The sequence below is a fragment of the Calidris pugnax genome, unplaced genomic scaffold (genome assembly GCF_001431845.1).
Source record: "Calidris pugnax isolate Ruff unplaced genomic scaffold, ASM143184v1 scaffold11, whole genome shotgun sequence".
Taxonomy (NCBI): Eukaryota; Metazoa; Chordata; class Aves; order Charadriiformes; family Scolopacidae; genus Calidris; species Calidris pugnax.
The window spans coordinates 1,502,174-1,518,646 of record NW_015090803.1 but is presented as its reverse complement, the minus strand read 5'-3'; the positions used below and the strand labels follow the sequence as shown (position 1 = coordinate 1,518,646).

The following is a 16,473-nucleotide window of genomic DNA, read 5'->3' as shown; positions in this document are numbered from 1 at the left end:
AAAAACGAAACTGCTGAGTTGCTGAAAATGTGGGGGGGGGGGGAGTTTAACTTCCAATGCAAAGTAAGTATTTTGCAGGTTTAGCAGATGCGTGTGTGCATGCTGACTCCATAGCCTTTTTTTATAGGAAGGAAACAGGAAAAATTGCAGGATTTTAAAAGTCTTCATAGCTATTTTGGTAATTCTCATGTAGGAGATGGTACTTTTGTTTCTAAGATTCAGACACTGAGACAAAAGAACTGTGTGTGGTAGGTAACTATTTATATTGCAGCGTTTATGTAGTTGTAGCACTTAGAGAGCTTACACACATTATGACTTCTGTAGCCTTAGCTCTGCATAAAACCTTACAAGTGTCAAGTTCCTGCCCCAGAGGTCTTTTGGGATGTCTGGGCTACCTGTATCAGGTCATGCAGGTTCCTTAAAGCTTTGTACAGTTCTGCCTGTGAACTGCTTTCAGTTACCTAGGAAGAAAAAAAGAAGAGTTGAAAAAGCTTAAGCTGCAACACAACCCTAAATGTTTAAGGACAATTTTACCTGCTCTTGGAAGAGCAGGGCTGCCTGAAACAAAACAGGGATTGCTGGATATTTGATGAAGAGAAGCTCTGTGCTGTTGCCCTCTTTGCTTGAATAGTTTGAAATAAGTTGAAAAACCATGGAAGTCTGTTTCCCTGAAAGGGTAGGGTTTCTTATCAACATCTTCTTAAACTGACGGATTTTTTCAAAAGGTGAGAGCATTCATATATATATATATGAGTAGTCTATTTGCTAAATAGCTAAGCTTCTTGTGACTCTTGGTGCTTCCTGTTTGTGACTTGCAAGATGGTATCAAATTAATCAGTCTGTTTCTTGAAAAAGGCTTGGTCATTTTGGTGAGATGGAAATATCTGTTCTTTGGTAACGTACATTCAGTAACTATTGGTGAAGTAAAATCTTAATGCAAATGAAAGACAGATGGGATTGGGTTGGTGGAAGTACTGTTGAGCAAACCCAGGATTCAGCTGGTCTGCCAAGTTGAGAAACTCTATGTGAGTAAATCAGGCTCACATGTGGTAAGAAGACATCTTTCTTCTGCAGGTGGGACACACCCAGACTTTCCCTTGCTTGTTTTTAACTTGGCGGTGTTGAAATTATCAGACCAAACTATTAATTAGTTCATCCAGTTACTTCTCTGGGAGTGATCAGTCTTGTTTTTTCCATGAGTATAGTGAACACAGTTAGAACTTTGGAGTAACTATTAATGGGAGCAGTTGCTTACTTTCTGTATCAAAGTGTTAAGCTCATTTCATTAATTGGAAGAATTTTCATATCTGCTTTAAAAACAAGATTATTTTTAATGCTGCTGTGGAGGTTCCAGTTTGTTGCATAAACATCTAATACAAGAGCATTTATACGCGTCTTAGTAATTCTGAGTTGTATTTTATTTTCACTGATCAGCAGAAATCCAGAAAAGAAATTCCCTTATTCACTAACACAGGACAAAGATTTCTTTTCTGCTTTTTAGTCAAAGCTCTGCAGATTCCATAAGAGAGAAAAATTTGTTAAGGTGTTATTTATATTTTTTCCCCCCAATATTATTTGTGATTATTCCCATGTCACAGAAAGATCAAACAAAGTAAAGAAGCAAGTTCAGCAGATGGCAGTTTCAATGGGATACGTGTCTTTGATCAAAAATGAATAAGATTGCAAAATTCAAATATGATTATTTGAAGGTTATTTAGATAGGAGATTAATAGTAATATAGAGTAAGATATATAATACGTATTTTAAATCAATGCTTAATGCTAATTAGTCTTTAGGTTATACTGGCTGCTGAAGAACTCCTTTGCTGATCTGAGGTGTGAATTCCCCAAACCAAACCTAACAGCCTCCCATTAATAGTGTTCATAACACCCCTTTAAATACAAGCATTATACTGACACTGCTCATTTCCCTGAACCTAGCATTGTTAGAATCTTCTTTATTGTACTTCTGTGTGTGTATGTATGCATTTTCTCTATATTTTTGTATATATATAGATGCAGTGTACAGAGAGAATAAGAATCTGTGTGTGTGGATGCTGTTGAGTTCCTTTTGTAGATGCACTCTGATGCTGACCTATTGTGAACCAAATTCCATTCCTTTTCACTGGGCATACTCTTTTCCTTTGATGTATTTCCTTACACCATTATTAATTGCTGTTATTTCCTATTAGTATGGAAAATTACGCTTTCCTTTTTTTTTTTTTTTTTGTATGGGAATCATTTGCTTTAGATTATTGAAGAAACCTTTTGCTACGGTTGTAAATTATTACTATTTTAGGAAGGGATGTAGCTGGCTGCCACGGGTTTTGCAGTTATATTGGTCCTATAATGGTACATGGAATTTTCACTTTGCTTTCTGACTGGTTCCAGTGCCAAAAAGGAAACACGAGCATGTGAGCAATGACATATTATCAAGCTCAAAGTGCAGAAAATGGATTTCTGCAGCTTGTTAATATTTTGTAATTATTTGTCCTGTCCCAGCTTGCGTGTTTGATTTGCCCTGAAGGATCTGTGGAAATGTGTGTTCACCTTCCATCTTATACCATCACATAAATTTACAGTGAATTAACTAGGTGACTCACTGGATAATATTAACTCACTTCACTGATGCGAAATCATATGATGTCTTAAACATTTATTTAGAGTCCTTTGACAGCACTTACTGGCGTGTTTTTTAAAATCTGGTTTGTTTGACAGATGTAACAACTTATTTTATAAAGGTCTCACTATAAAATTTATAAGACAGTGTTTTCTGACAAGTGGTAATGTTGTATGGTGTTTCTATAGCAATAGAACAGAGTTTTAATGTGCTGCAACTAATGTGTTGAAGAGAAATTATTTTGGGTATTTGTGGTTGCATGCTAGATAATGTATTTATTGTTGTGATAGGTTAAAATTGAGAAATGGGAATGTGATGGTGCCGGTAACCCAGGGTACCCAGTAAAAAGCACTTTGCCATGTATAGGAAACATTTCAAAGCACAGCCTTGAGGTCTGATAGAATTAAATTAGCGTGGCAATTTAACATGAATCACAATAGCTAATCCCTCAGTGCGTGCTGAAGCTGGCACCATTAGCTCTGATTTCCACTGGAGCAAATGAAGAAGGTCAGTCTAGAAGAGAGGCTGGACCAAAGCAGTGTGTATCTGTTCCATGCATTTATTTTGAGGGTTGCAGGGCTTTGTGGTGCCCCTCTGAGCAGGGGAGGGATGCGGGGCTGTGCTGGCAGGGGCTCTGCTCTTCCTCACCTTCCCACTGCTCCTGGGAAGCAGAGCAGGAGGATGGAGCGGGAGGAAGGATGAGTGTGGCTCCCTTCCCACCAGGGAGCTGCCAGCATCCAGGGCCAGTCCTCTTGGCAGTTCTTTCTGCCAGCAAGTTTGACCTTTACCAGCCAGTGAATTTAGATGGAGGAGGGTGGCGTTTCTAGGTATTAAAAGAAATTGGGAGTAAAAATCTAAGGAAGAGGGTGCAACTAAGACAACAGAAAATAGGACTGGGAATCAGCAAGGAGTAAATAGAAAAAGGAGTAAAATGCTTTATTAAAGAAAGCAAAAATTCTTCACAAAAATGAAAAAGCAGGGGGGAAAAAGTGTTATCCAATTGTATGAGAACTGATTTATTCTGTGCATGGAAAAGCTGTATAAACACAAAGTTCATGTTAAAATTACGCTTACCCCTTCTGGCAATTATTCCAGTTTTGTTTAGAAGGTAACAGTTTTAATACAAAGATCTAAACCTAAAAATTACGATGTTATTAAAAGCAATGCTTACATATTTATGTGTATTTTATGTAGTACAGATAATCTGCTTATGCCTTTGTGTATTATTTTGCACAAAAATTAAGTTAACAGAAATAAACTGGGACTATAGGGTTGGCAAGGCTTGAAAATAATAAAAGTAAGTAGTTAGAAATCAGTCCTACAATTTTTCCAATCTAAACCTCATCCTAAAATCCTTTTCTGTAATTGCCCATTTATATAGTGCAGGGAGCTCCAAGGCACTAAAGCGGGTCTCAGAAAGAAGAGTACACACTAATATTCAGCATATCTACAGATCATTGTTTGTCTTCATGTTACAAAGCTGCTTAAAATTTCAAATCTCTTCAGCCTGAAAATAGTAGCTATTACATAGTTTTAATTTTCCATAGCTTGCGCTTTATTGCAAAATAATTTCATAAAGCTTTGCAAAGAAATTGCCGGTAGTATCAGATGCAGAAAACCACAAAATTTTGTTAGGGTCTCCGACAGTGTTGGAAATAGCTCTGAAAAGGGGGTTACGGAGGAAGAGCACTGAGAGCACGGCAGTGCTGATGAGCAGAACATCTCATTGATGTAACACAGGAGAATTTGTTTTTCTAGTGGAAAAGCAGACAGACAGATAGGAGCTTTACCAGTCGAGCACTACAGCTCTTCACTTCTGAACAAACGTGGTAAACCACCTGTAGCAGAGGGGTTTTCTTCCCTAATTTGTTGGAAAAAAGGAAAAGCGTTTTGTTCACTCATAACCTAGGAAACACATAAAGGGAAATTCTGGGTTCACTGAAGTAAATGAGAACTTGGCCATTGCCTTCAAAGAAACCAGACCTTTACCCTTTGCTAGGTTGTTTAAAATTACTACAGGCATAGCAGAGTAATTTATAAATACTGTTACACATATAATATAGGACTATGTCAGCTGTTATAACTACTCATTTTGAAGAAATGCAGAGTTATAAACTACCTAATCAACCTTTTACTCATTTTCAAAATTTCTGTGCAAGGTAATTCAAAGTTTATTCTGACTCTCCTACATGCTTATTAGACAGTATTTTTCAGTTCTGTAAGAGTAATGCTTTGTATCTAGTTGGGCATCTTAAATGAAAATGGCAAGTTGAATAAGCTGTATGTGTCCTTTGTGTGAATCTGTGTAAGGGTTGTGAGATCAAGGGTTTCTTTAGCCCAGGCCCCGAAGTAGCAAGAAGCAGATACCCAGGATAGAGTGAAGGGCAGAGCTAACATGTATTTCCCCATAGTGTTTCCCATCCTCTGCCTGTGCTTTAGTCATGAACTTTCTGAGCCAGATCACACCATAAATCCACCATAGCTGATTTGAGTAATTGACTTTATCCAAATAGATATATAACTTTATGTGGTCAGAAAGATAACCACTTAAATATATTTTTAAAAGCAAATCAATACCTGTAACTGATCAATACTTATGCTTAGCCCAGGGAACACAAGTTGCCACTTTTTGCATGTGTGCATGGTCTTCCCAAGGAGCAGGGTGCTTGGCAGAAGGGGAATTTGCCTTGTCACAGGTGGCTTTGGTGTCAGTTGTGCCATTGCCATTCTGAAAGTATCTGCAAAGGAACCCTTGATGTGCTTTAAAATTGGTAAAACTGATTTATTCAGAATATTTATAAAGTTACTGTAGCTAGCAATTGGTTACCAACACTTTGTTGACTATTTTTCACTGGGCTGTGAATAGGCAATAGCAGGTAAATGCAGAGTCCCCCCCAGGAAGTAGAAGAAAGCTTGTCTTTGCAGAGAAAGACAGAATGAAAACATTACTGGAAATTATCTTGCAAGGACAAATATTTGGGGAAAGAGAACCTCTACAGGGGAGGAAGGCAAGTAAAATGACTTGGCAGATCCCTTCTGTTGCTAGTCTTGGATTCCTTGCTATTAAACTCTTGAGTAGAATTGAGAATAGTTCTTCTTCAACATGTAATTTAAACATTGAATAGTTTTTCCTGCTTTACTGCGGTAAAACGATATTTTTGGAATACTGTGGTAACAATAACTTTAGAACAAAACTCATTTTCATGCTGATACGGCAGATAAATGGAGAGGCAAACTCCTTCTTAGAAAAACTCCTTCAAAAGAGTGGTTGCTTTTGCTATGTGTCTGCCCAGCACTTAGTGTGAAAGTCAAACATGTGGTTTATACTTCAAGTATATTTTATTATTTTCTACTGACAGCGTTCAGTCGTTTGATTTCTCTAGTATCATCTGATGTATTCGTCAGGCCAAAGATTCTTGCCTGAAATTTTGTACTTGCAGGACTGTGGCTGGTGTGTGGTAGCAGGACAGAGAACAGCCATGCACCCTCCACGTGTATCTGCTTTTGATATCAGATCTATATCACAGATAGACATTTCCAAAAATAGTGCCTGAAGTTGAGTTCTTAGTTTCTTATCTACAGTGAAACCTTGATTACCTAATTAATTCCCTGCGTAGAGGAGTAAACTTCTGCTGTTGTTGTTACTAATTTTTGGAAACTGAGTGGGTCTCTGTATGGATCCACAAATTAACAGATTTGGAAAGAATTGTGGACCCGGGCTATGATTCACACCAGCTGGGCTTGGGCTGTGGCTACCAGCCGTGTCCACTGGCAGAGCAGAGGGTGGACCGGGTGCTCGGGCTTTGCGTGCTTAGGTGCTGGGCTTTCCGTGCCTGGGTTCCAGTGGTGGGCAAGTCTGTGGTCAGAAAGTAATGGGATTATGGTGTATTTTTTTTGTCTTCATCTGAGGGTTGGGCATAGTTCGTTTTGAGAGACCACCTCTGCTTTCCACACAGTCTGTTCCCCGCTGTTGCATGGATTACAGGGAGACACGCTCATGCTCTTGGATTTTCCCTCCGTTCTTTTTGTGGCATTAAATAGTTTTAAAATAGTCTTTTGCTTTTTGAATTTGTGAAAGGCTGTTGGCAAAAAAACATGCGGGTTTTGGCATGTGTAGTGCTGGAATAGACGTTGTGTGGTCTCCTTGGGGCTAAACCTCTCCTGCTGCGTGGGTTTGTGCACTTGAGGGAGCCTTGTGTCTATAACCCAGCGGGTCCCTTCCAGCCTTGAGGCTGGAAAAAATGGAAGCACAGAGCTCACATACGTCTTGAAAGTGTTAGACTGAAGCGTGTATTCTCTCAGAAGCTGTAGGGAGCTGTGTATTTTGTATTTCTGACACCACCTGAGCCCTTCACCGTTCCAGCAGAGGCGTGCGGAGGAAGGGCTGTCTCCCTGTGCAGCCATGGACCACCTTCCAGTCCCTCACCCGTTTCTCAGGTGCTGTTTTTGCTGTTTCTCAGCAGCAAAACTGATTCTTTGCTTCCTCAATCATGGGGCAGGGTGAGCTTATGTGTTAAATCAGTGTGCACTGAGCAACCTGGTTCGTAGCCAGGCCGTTGCTGCTGTTACAGTTGGTATAAGGCTAACTCAGCCATCTCTGCAGTTACACTTTGGTGTTAGGCATGTTCCTATCAATAAATCAGGGAGTTGTGTCCAGAGGCCTAGTTAAACTCTCAAAGTGCTGGGTGTTTCTCTTCCAAAGGATAACTGCGTGCTCAGGGGCATCCTGCTTAGCGTATGAGCTTGTTAAGCTTCAGAGAGGACAATAATAGAATCATAGAATTGCCCAGACTTGAAGGGACCTCCAAAGGTCATCTAGTCCGACCACCCCGCAGTCAGCAGGGACACCCCCAACTAGACCAGGTTGCCCAGGGCCTCGTCAAACCATTGACGAGGAGGAGGAATGGTTTGTTTTACCTGTTTTCTCTTGGTCGTAACTAGCAACTGCAAACTGGTAATTAACATCATCCAGAACTCCTGAGAAAATAAATAGCTCACCCTGAGATCACTAGGACGCTGCTGACGTGCCATTAACCCCGGGACAAGCTGCACCCTTAAACTGTGGTGAGGTCTGTCTGACCCAGGTGACAGAATGGAAAAGAGATGTGTGACTCCCTCCCGAGACGCGGTCAAGGTCACCTCGCTTGGGATATTTTTGCACCCTGGCTTTCGTAACCAGTCAATAGTTTCTGACTCTACAATCTATTGACCAGCTGGTTGTTGGCCGAGGTGCAATGGCAGGAGCTGAAGGGGAGAGCTGGTGCTGGGGCTGGTGGGGCATCCTGTGAGCGCGGTCAGAGCACACGCTCCTGGTCAGGCGTTCACACACCTCCGTTATATCTGTTATCTTTCACTTTGCAGCTCTCTAATTAGTTACGGTGAAAGAAGTAAACTTCTAGAAGCATGAACTGAAATAAGATAAAAATAAATGGTTCTGGGGGTCAGAATATCTAACCTTTACTTTGGAAGCCAATACTATGATGCTATCTGACGTGGCTTCTGCTACCATTTCCATGTTTTTGTACTGTCTACTGAGCTAAAATAAGGTTCAGCAAAGGGTGACTAATACAGTAAGAATATTGTAATGAGTATTAATTAATACTTTGCAATTTAAATCAGGGCCAATATGAAGTAGATCAGAAAAAAATCTTGGAAAAAATCTACTACAAATGGGGTTGCTTTGTCTGCTGTGGCTCCCAGCGCTATTAATCAGGCATAATACTCCAAGGCACGTATTATGTGATTCTGCAAGTTTTCCTGACTCTGCAGTTACTAATTTTGCAAACTTACTGTTTTTCATTAACACTACGTTTTTGTACTTGGTATTCTGGCACGAATTAGGCATACAAGAAAGGAAAGAAGAGCCTTATCTTTTTTTGCTGTTTGCTTTTACCTGCTAGTTGTTGTGACAGATTCCCACTTAAGATCTGTAGAGTCCAGGCAAACTTCTCTGCCACTATTCCTGCAGGAACAACTATAGAAATCTCTCAATGGATTTCAGAAAGTCTCTCTCAGTCCAACCCCTGGCTCAAGGCAGAGTCAGCACCAAATTCAGACTGGGTTGCTTGGGGATTTTTCCAGTTGGGTCTTGAAAACCTCCAAGGACAGAGAATGTAAAACCTCCCTGGGTCCCCACTGCAGTCCTCAGTTATCCTTGTAGGGAATTTTTTTTTACGAGGGGAGGATGGCACACTTAGTTCTTTATGACCACTTCATTTCTCGTTCTCTGGCTCCAGACCTCTGTAAAGAGCTTGGCTCCATCTTCTTGCTAACTCCTTGTAGATATTGTCTCACCCTTTCTCAGAGGGCATGAGCATCAGCTCCCTGCCCATCTTGTGTCCCATAGCTAGACTTGGTGAAGGTGATCAGTATATTCTTCTTATACTAGAGGGCCCAAGACTAGGCACAATATTTCAGATACAGCCTAGAGGTAAGGAGAATAATAGATGCAGTGCTTGGTAACTTTTCAGTTCTCAAAAAGTTAAATTATTGCTTACAGAGTCCTTCTCATGAGAGCTACACAATTCAGCATTTGTTTCTTTGTTGTCTTCAGTTTAAAATTCTTCTCACCTCCTCATCGAAAAATCTGCATTTTGGCTGTTTAATGCTCATATATGGCTTTTCTTTATAGAGAGCATCATAGGGCCATTGGTCATGACTCTGGTAAATAAGGAAGTTGTGAAATTGTTCCTACAAGTCTTTTATTATATTGCTCAAAAGGGGAGGGAACTGTATTCTGGAAATCAATAACTTTCAAGAAGACTTAAGGGTTGTACTGGATGAGTTACTGAAAACAAGCATTTGGTGTTATATTGTGGCTGTGTGGTGTGACACAGAAGTCCTGGGATTTATAAACAGGACTGTTACTCTTATGGAATCTGTTTATTGCTACTGTAAACAAGCATGTTATCATCTCTAGCTATGACAACTAAGAGGTTGCTGAAAAACTGTTCAGAGTAGAAATGAGGCTTAAAATTTACCACAAACCTGAAGTCCTTAAGCTCCGCTCGCTGCAGAGAATGTTCAACATCACCCGTGAAAACCTTGGGGGAAGGTTCGTGGTTCTAGATAAAAAGTTACCACAACTTTCCACCATTATAATCAACGTGAGACAATTTCCATTAAATAAGGTTCTGCACTTTGACACAGAACAAAATATGAGATGTGGAAGAGGCTTTACTGAGTTTTGAAGTGGGTGTTAATTTGCCTCTTCTGTAGCTGTCTGGTACGTACAGATTAACCCCATACAGTTCTTGCAGTTGTCAGCAAACAGCTCATGGCACAAGAAGGTACCTTTGTTGTGACTGTACACCATTAGGAAAGAATAATTTTAATATATATCCATCTTTTTTTTTTTTTCCATATTATAATTAATTTGAGAAAACGGGAAAGATACCATGTAACACTTTGCTTTCTTTATGCAGTAAACTGCTAATGAGTCATTCTGTGTGGTGAATACAGGAAAAGCAAAAGGTGAAGTTGCTGATAAGAAGCATCCGTCCTCATGTCTTCTTATATTTAACTATATGGCTATTTACATGTTTGTTTTTCACATATGCAAACATATGTGTATGTTGAGTGTGCACACGGAAAAGGACCAAAACAGTGAGTCATTAACTCCTAGTTTCATTGAGTTTCACTTTTAAATGCTTTTTACTTTTTAAAATTGTTTTCCTCCGGTTGTAGTTGAATTGTCAGTTGGCTTAACATGCACAGTGGTAAAATTAAGAGTAGTTAGAGGCTGGCTTAGCAGGGCTGAGCATAACTGGAAAATAACAACGTTCTAAGGATTTGACACAGAGCTCAGCAAGTGCAAGAAATCAACATTGAACAGGCGACCAGACGTGAGGAAAGCAGAGACCGTGAGCCACCTGATAAAACGCCGGCTGTCCCCTAGAAACCATACAGGAAGGTTGAGAGTGTTTGATTAGAAGATGAGTGTGTGTGGAGTGAGCTCTGGTAACGGCACAAGTGCCGGGTTCTCTGTTGTCCTCTCCTGCAGAAGGAAGGTCACAGATGGATTTGCAAGATAGGGTTTGGGAAAGGCTTCTTGGCCTCAGGGGCAGAGGGAGGCTGGAAAAGCTGAAAGCAGCCCCACTGCCTGGAGAGAGATGTGAAAGCATCCCGTCCTCCGTGGGCTCCCTGCACGGGGTTTGGAGGTGAAGGTGGACCACGGTTCTCCTCCTGCCATGCAGAAGTGACCTGGGTCCTTAGTGAGGCTGTGGCCTGGAGCAGCACTGCAGTGGTAGATCCCTCAGCAACTCACTTGGGTTTGCTTTAGTCGAGGTCTGTGGTGTTGCTGTGTGTTTGTGTAAGTTCCTGTTTGGAGCTATTTCTGTTACTTGCACGTATTAAGTAGCATATACTTAATATATAAAAAAATACTTAAAGGGTGGGTGTCAAGAGGATGGGGACAATCTTTTTTCAGTGATGCCCAGGGATAGGACAAGAGGAAATGGGCACAAACTTGAATGGAAGAAGTTCCACCTAAACATGAGGAGGAACTTCTTCACTTTGAGTGTGGCAGAGCCCTGGAAGAGGCTGCCCAGAGAGGTGGTGGAGTCTCCTTCTCTGGAGACATTCCAAACCTGCCTGGACACGTTCCTGTGCAACCTGCTCTGGGTGGACCTGCTTGGGCAGGGGGGTTGGAGTAGATGATCTCCAGAGGTCCCTTCCAACCCCATAGCATTCTGTGATTCTGTATTGTTCGTAGCACTAAATCACGAGATCAAACTTCTCCAACTGGAGAGTTGCCAGTTGTTGATCACTACATTCAATACTTTCTGTGCTAAATTTTGTGTTTCTGGTTGTGAACACACAAAGGAAGTAGCCTGGTTTCCAGACTTGGTCTGAAACTCTATTTGTGGTGTGCAAGTGTCTGTTATGTTTCATTAAAGTGCTTTCAGAAAATGTTATGTGGAAATGTAGTGAAATCTAATTAATTGGTAAAGCCTATTTGTAAACCACATTGAAGAATTTTTGCTATTTCTACTGAAAGTGCCGTCTAATTATATTATGTGTGCTTTACAAAGAAATTCAAACGTAATAAAATGGAAATAGCAAATCTATCGAATTACAGCAGATAAATATTTAGAGCAATTCCTAACAGCAGAATTTTAGAATAAACTCCATTACAACAAACTAAGGTTAGTTTAACCATATCCTTCCCCTGTGTATGTCGTGCGGGGGCTGCTGTGTCTCCGTGTGCTGGGTGAAACGGGCTGTTGGGCTGGTAGGACCACGCGGTGGGAGAGGGATGTGACCCGGGCAGAGCCGGGCACGGCTTTCGGGGAGCAGGACTGCACTTGTCATGCACCAGCCACCTATTTTGTAAAACAGAAGCATAAACCTTTTTTTGGTAATTCTCAGCTGATAATAAATGAAGGATGGTTTATTGAGCCCGCTGGTTTCTGAGCTGTGCCTCTGCTTGGCTTACAGAGGCTTCCAGTACCCCTCAACCGAGCCTTCTTTTTCTCTGTCGATACATATCTAGTTGGTTTGAAATGCAGATGGAGAAGTGTTTAATACCTCTTTTTCCATATTTTTAAAATACTGCTAAAAACTTATGTAGAAATGTCTTTTTTGATGGAAGTGTAGTTAACTCAGTCCCTCAGGGTTGTCAATGAGCCTGTTGGGGCCATCGGAGGAAAGGTGACCTTAAAATGTACCTTCTCGGTTCCCTTTCTCACTATCAGAAATAAAATACACTCCCTTTCACATGTGTTGTCCTAGAGACATATTTTCCCAGTAAAAAGAAACATTTCCTTTGACAATAAAAGAAAAGATAACTTAAAATTTCTTCAGCCTGAACTTGGCAGAGAATTTCACCGTCTAATGGTGCCACCACATGTTGCTGGCCGAAGTGATAGCTCTCAGGGGAGCCTGGTGTTGCCAGGAACTACAAAATATGTTTTGGTATTAGAAATTATAAGGAAGAAATGAAATATGCAGCTCTTGGGGCTCTCACATTGCTTATGATTCATTTCCTGAAATATGTGAGTGACTGCACTTGGACTGGTTCTGCCCAGGCTGTGTGTGCCATGGCAGCATGGGGAGCTATTTTAAGAGGTTTTTCTACTCACTGGCCCACTGAAGAAGCTGGGAAATTTTTTTGTTTGTCATATATTTTAAATATACTAGCGTAAACTGGCCACAGTAAGAGAATACTAGCATAAGATTACCTCAGTTAAAATTAGGAGGACCTTCAGTAAATGACAGTAGTCCCACTTGTACAGAATTTTTGGACCGATTGCCATCATTTCTAGTCACGTGCTTGGTTTTTTTCCAGACTTGGAAAGCCCTGCAGAAATCAGAGAATAAAAATACCTTTCTAGTTTTCTCCATTCCTCAGCAATCCCCATCTAATTACAACAATGCTCAGAATTTAAGAAAGTCATTCTAAAGTAAGAAAATTAGGTTCGAGTTTGATGAATCATGGACTGAATTAAGTTGCTGTCTTCTGTATCTTTTTAAGAATAGAGGTAGAAGTCACTTTAGTTAAGATGCTGTTGTTTTATACAGACATTTATTTAAATAAGTTAATCAAGATGCGGAAGAGGAATTTGTATTCCAGCTTTTAAATACGGCTTTTTTTCTGCACTGTTGCTATGGAGAAGCATGTAAATATTTGTATCCCCAACTAAGTTTACTTCCCTTACAGATGGCATGGAAATACAGATAAAAATGGTAAAGAAGAGTTATTGTAGGTGGGTTTTTATCATGTGAGTGATGTTTTGGAATGGGTTCAGGGACAGGCTAGCAGCAAAGGAAAGTGGAAAAGTGCTGTGTTAAAGCAATCTTTATGTTAAGGAATAGAAATTGAATGAAAGTGTCCATTGTATTTGAGGCTTCCTCTTTTCCAGCTTTTTTGATAGCATTATTAGGTATTTGTGTTCTAGTAGCTCATACGGACTGGGCCATTTGTGTAAAATGAGGTACAAGCACAATAGAAAGAACTTCAGCTCAGATGCACGTGTCCATCCACCACTGGGTGGATGATATGGAAACTACACCATTGCTTAGGAGTTGGAAACTGCATAAATTATTTCTTGGTGTGATCAGTCACATTTTTTCATGTCCAGCCTTGTTCTTTCCTTCTCCGCCAGATTGCCTGGAAGGTGGCAGTCATGCTGGACACCAGGCTGTGGCCTCCTCAGCTCCAGCAGATCTGTGCCTTGTCCTTTGGGCTGGTCTCCATCTCATCTCCTTCGACTGTTGTCCTGCAGTCATCTTCTTTGGGGGCTTAAGTCACTTTAATTATTTCTTAGTATATCGAGGTGGTTTCCAGCCTTCCAGACCTGTCAAGACCCTTAGCTCATAACGCCAGGTGATGTGTGAGAGACACCTTTGGCACAGTTTAAATTATTGCCTTGGTGAATTCTGTATTATGAAACATCCTCTTTAACAAGAAGCTTCAAAGAGTGGCTCTGGTTGCTCTTATTCAGCAGATATTTTCGATACCTGGAATTGTTATTCTGGTTTCACGTTGAGATCTCTTTGGTGATGTCCTAAGATAATGAAACCAAAAAAAACCGGTTAACAACAGGATTGGAAATAACACGTCACCACAGTGGTCTGCTACCTCTTTCTTGTATCACAGGATGTTTTTGTTCAATTCAACAGCAGAAAAAAATGGGCAATACTGAAGTACTGAGTACCAGTTACAGCTTAACATTCGTGCAGTGGGATACTGGGGGCAGCTTGTGTCAGAACTTCATTGACCTCTTAAGATCCCTTAAAAACTTAAATATTTAAGGCTAAATGACTTTTATGATTTTTCTAAAAATAGAAAACCTCTATAGTATTGAAGACTTCACAGCAAACTAAAATTTTACATCTATAAAGAATGTACCTGTCCTGGTCTCAGTTGGGATAGAGTTAATTTTCTTCCTAGTAGCTGCTGTGTTTTGGATGTAGTATGAGAATAATGCTGATAACACATACTGGCTTAGTTGTTGCTAATTAAGTTAAGGACTTTTTCAGCTTTCCATAGAAGGTGAGAGGGAGCAGAGAGAGGCCGAGCTGGCCAAAGGAATATTCCATACCAGAGGCATCATGCTCAGGATGTACATGGGGGCTGGCTGGGGGCAGGGATCCGCAATCACTGCTTGGGACAGGACAGGCAACCCATCATTGGGTGGTGAGAGTGACTTGTGCTGCATCACTTTATTTTGTATGTTCTTTTGCCATTATTACTGTCATTATTATTATTTTCTCTTCTCGTACTGTTCTATTAAACTGTCTTTATCTCAACCCATGAGGGTTTTTTTCTTTTTCTCCCTCTTCTGCCCATCCCTGTGGGGTGGGGAGTGAGCGAGGGGCTGTGTGGTACTGGTTGCTGACTGGGGTTTGGACACAACAGTATCTTAAAAATGTGCCTGCCTCCACCAGGAGCTTCCCCCAGCCTTTCATCGTGCCCTTCTTCCAGCAGTTGCCCCTGGCCATAAGCCTGAGGGGGCAGGGTTGTTCCTGGAGCTGTTGGGCCCAGTAATTGCAGCGTAAGGCCTTATTTATCATAAAAAGAATTAATTAACATACAGGTTACATCATCGTTTGCTGAGTCTTTTGGTGGGAAAAGCAGTATTTCTATTAAAAGTATCATTTGTAAAAGTCAGGCGTAACAGACTTGTGGTTTTGAACTAACGAAACTTAATTTTTTCGTGTAGTTTGGTTATTCAGTTGGATTCAGAAGTGTCCTGCTTTCAGACTGTGCTGTTTTGTGTCACTTGTCACCGTGCTGAGCGTGCCTCTTCTCCTTGCCCCCTCTCTCACAGCAAATGAAGCTGGCGGCCGAGTCGCTGAAGGAGTGACCGGGGAGGCAGGAGGGTGATGATGGTGGCGACCACGTGTGACCACGGGCACTTCTGGAGCCTTTCTTCATGGTGATGGGCAGCGCTCACAGCGTGCACTCTGCCAGCCATTCAGTAGGTGCCACCTGCTTATATGACACTTGGTAAATATTCTCTGCCTGACACTACAAAAAAAAAAAAAGAAAAAAAGGTATTTTTTTTTTCATAAAGCACTCCAGCGTATGCTGGGTCTGGCTGGAATCTGCCAGGCTCACCCTGCTCTAAGTGATTGAAAACAGATCCTGTGAGCAAGCATCCAGAAGCTGACTAGAGTTTGCAACTGCAACTTTGTAAAAGAGAAAAAAAAAAAAAAGAAAAGAAGAAGATAGAGTATTATTTAATTCGCAGCGTATGGTCCCTTTGGGGCTATTGCCCCTTTTGTTTCTTTATTACAAATCATGTATTTTTTTCCAAGACTGCTTATTAGCTACTGTTTGCACATAGCAAATTAGATTAAATATTTTATACATTGCATAATGAAATACGTGATTGTTCCCTATATGATCTGAGAAATATTTGAACATTATTATTATAAAGTATGCATTATATACTCCTGCGTGCTAGTTATCTAAATAAGCCCCAGCTAAAATCTTTTGAAAAGCTAGGTAAAAAACACTCAGTAGGAAACAGATTGCTGATCGGTAATTTATGAAGTATATTTATTTTTTAATTTACATTACATTTTGGTATCACTTCCCTGGCCCTTGAGCTGCAGCATTGTATGAATGGGTCTTTTGATTAATGGATCAATTAAACTTGATATGCTAGTACTCGTGTATGTGGTGAATATCTGATTTTCTTCCTTGCATTTCATAAATACCTTCATAAAAGGTAATTTTCCTAACGTTTTGTTGTTTTCTGACAGTAATAGGACCAAAATCTACAGTGTTTGCTCCCATGACCTCGAGACAGTTTATTTTCTCCCACTGTGACTTTCATCTCTGGTAGATGTAACTTACCTATAGGTGAGACTCGCTGGAAATCTGTTGGAAAAAATCTGCTGTTA

The 16,473-nt window shown here is 40.6% G+C and overlaps 1 protein-coding gene across 2 annotated transcripts in view; it reads left to right on the top strand.

Moving 5' to 3' along the window:
• The window catches only part of ANO10 (anoctamin 10), a 128,827-nt gene extending 112,584 nt beyond the window's left edge, over nt 1-16,243 (top strand). For both annotated transcript variants that reach the window (XM_014937937.1, XM_014937938.1), the window contains exon 13: nt 15,393-16,243. In XM_014937937.1, the coding sequence (XP_014793423.1) occupies nt 15,393-15,428 (36 nt within the window). In that variant the 3' untranslated portion in view covers nt 15,429-16,243. The remainder of the gene's footprint in view (nt 1-15,392) is intronic.
• Nucleotides 16,244-16,473: the final 230 nt, after the last annotated feature.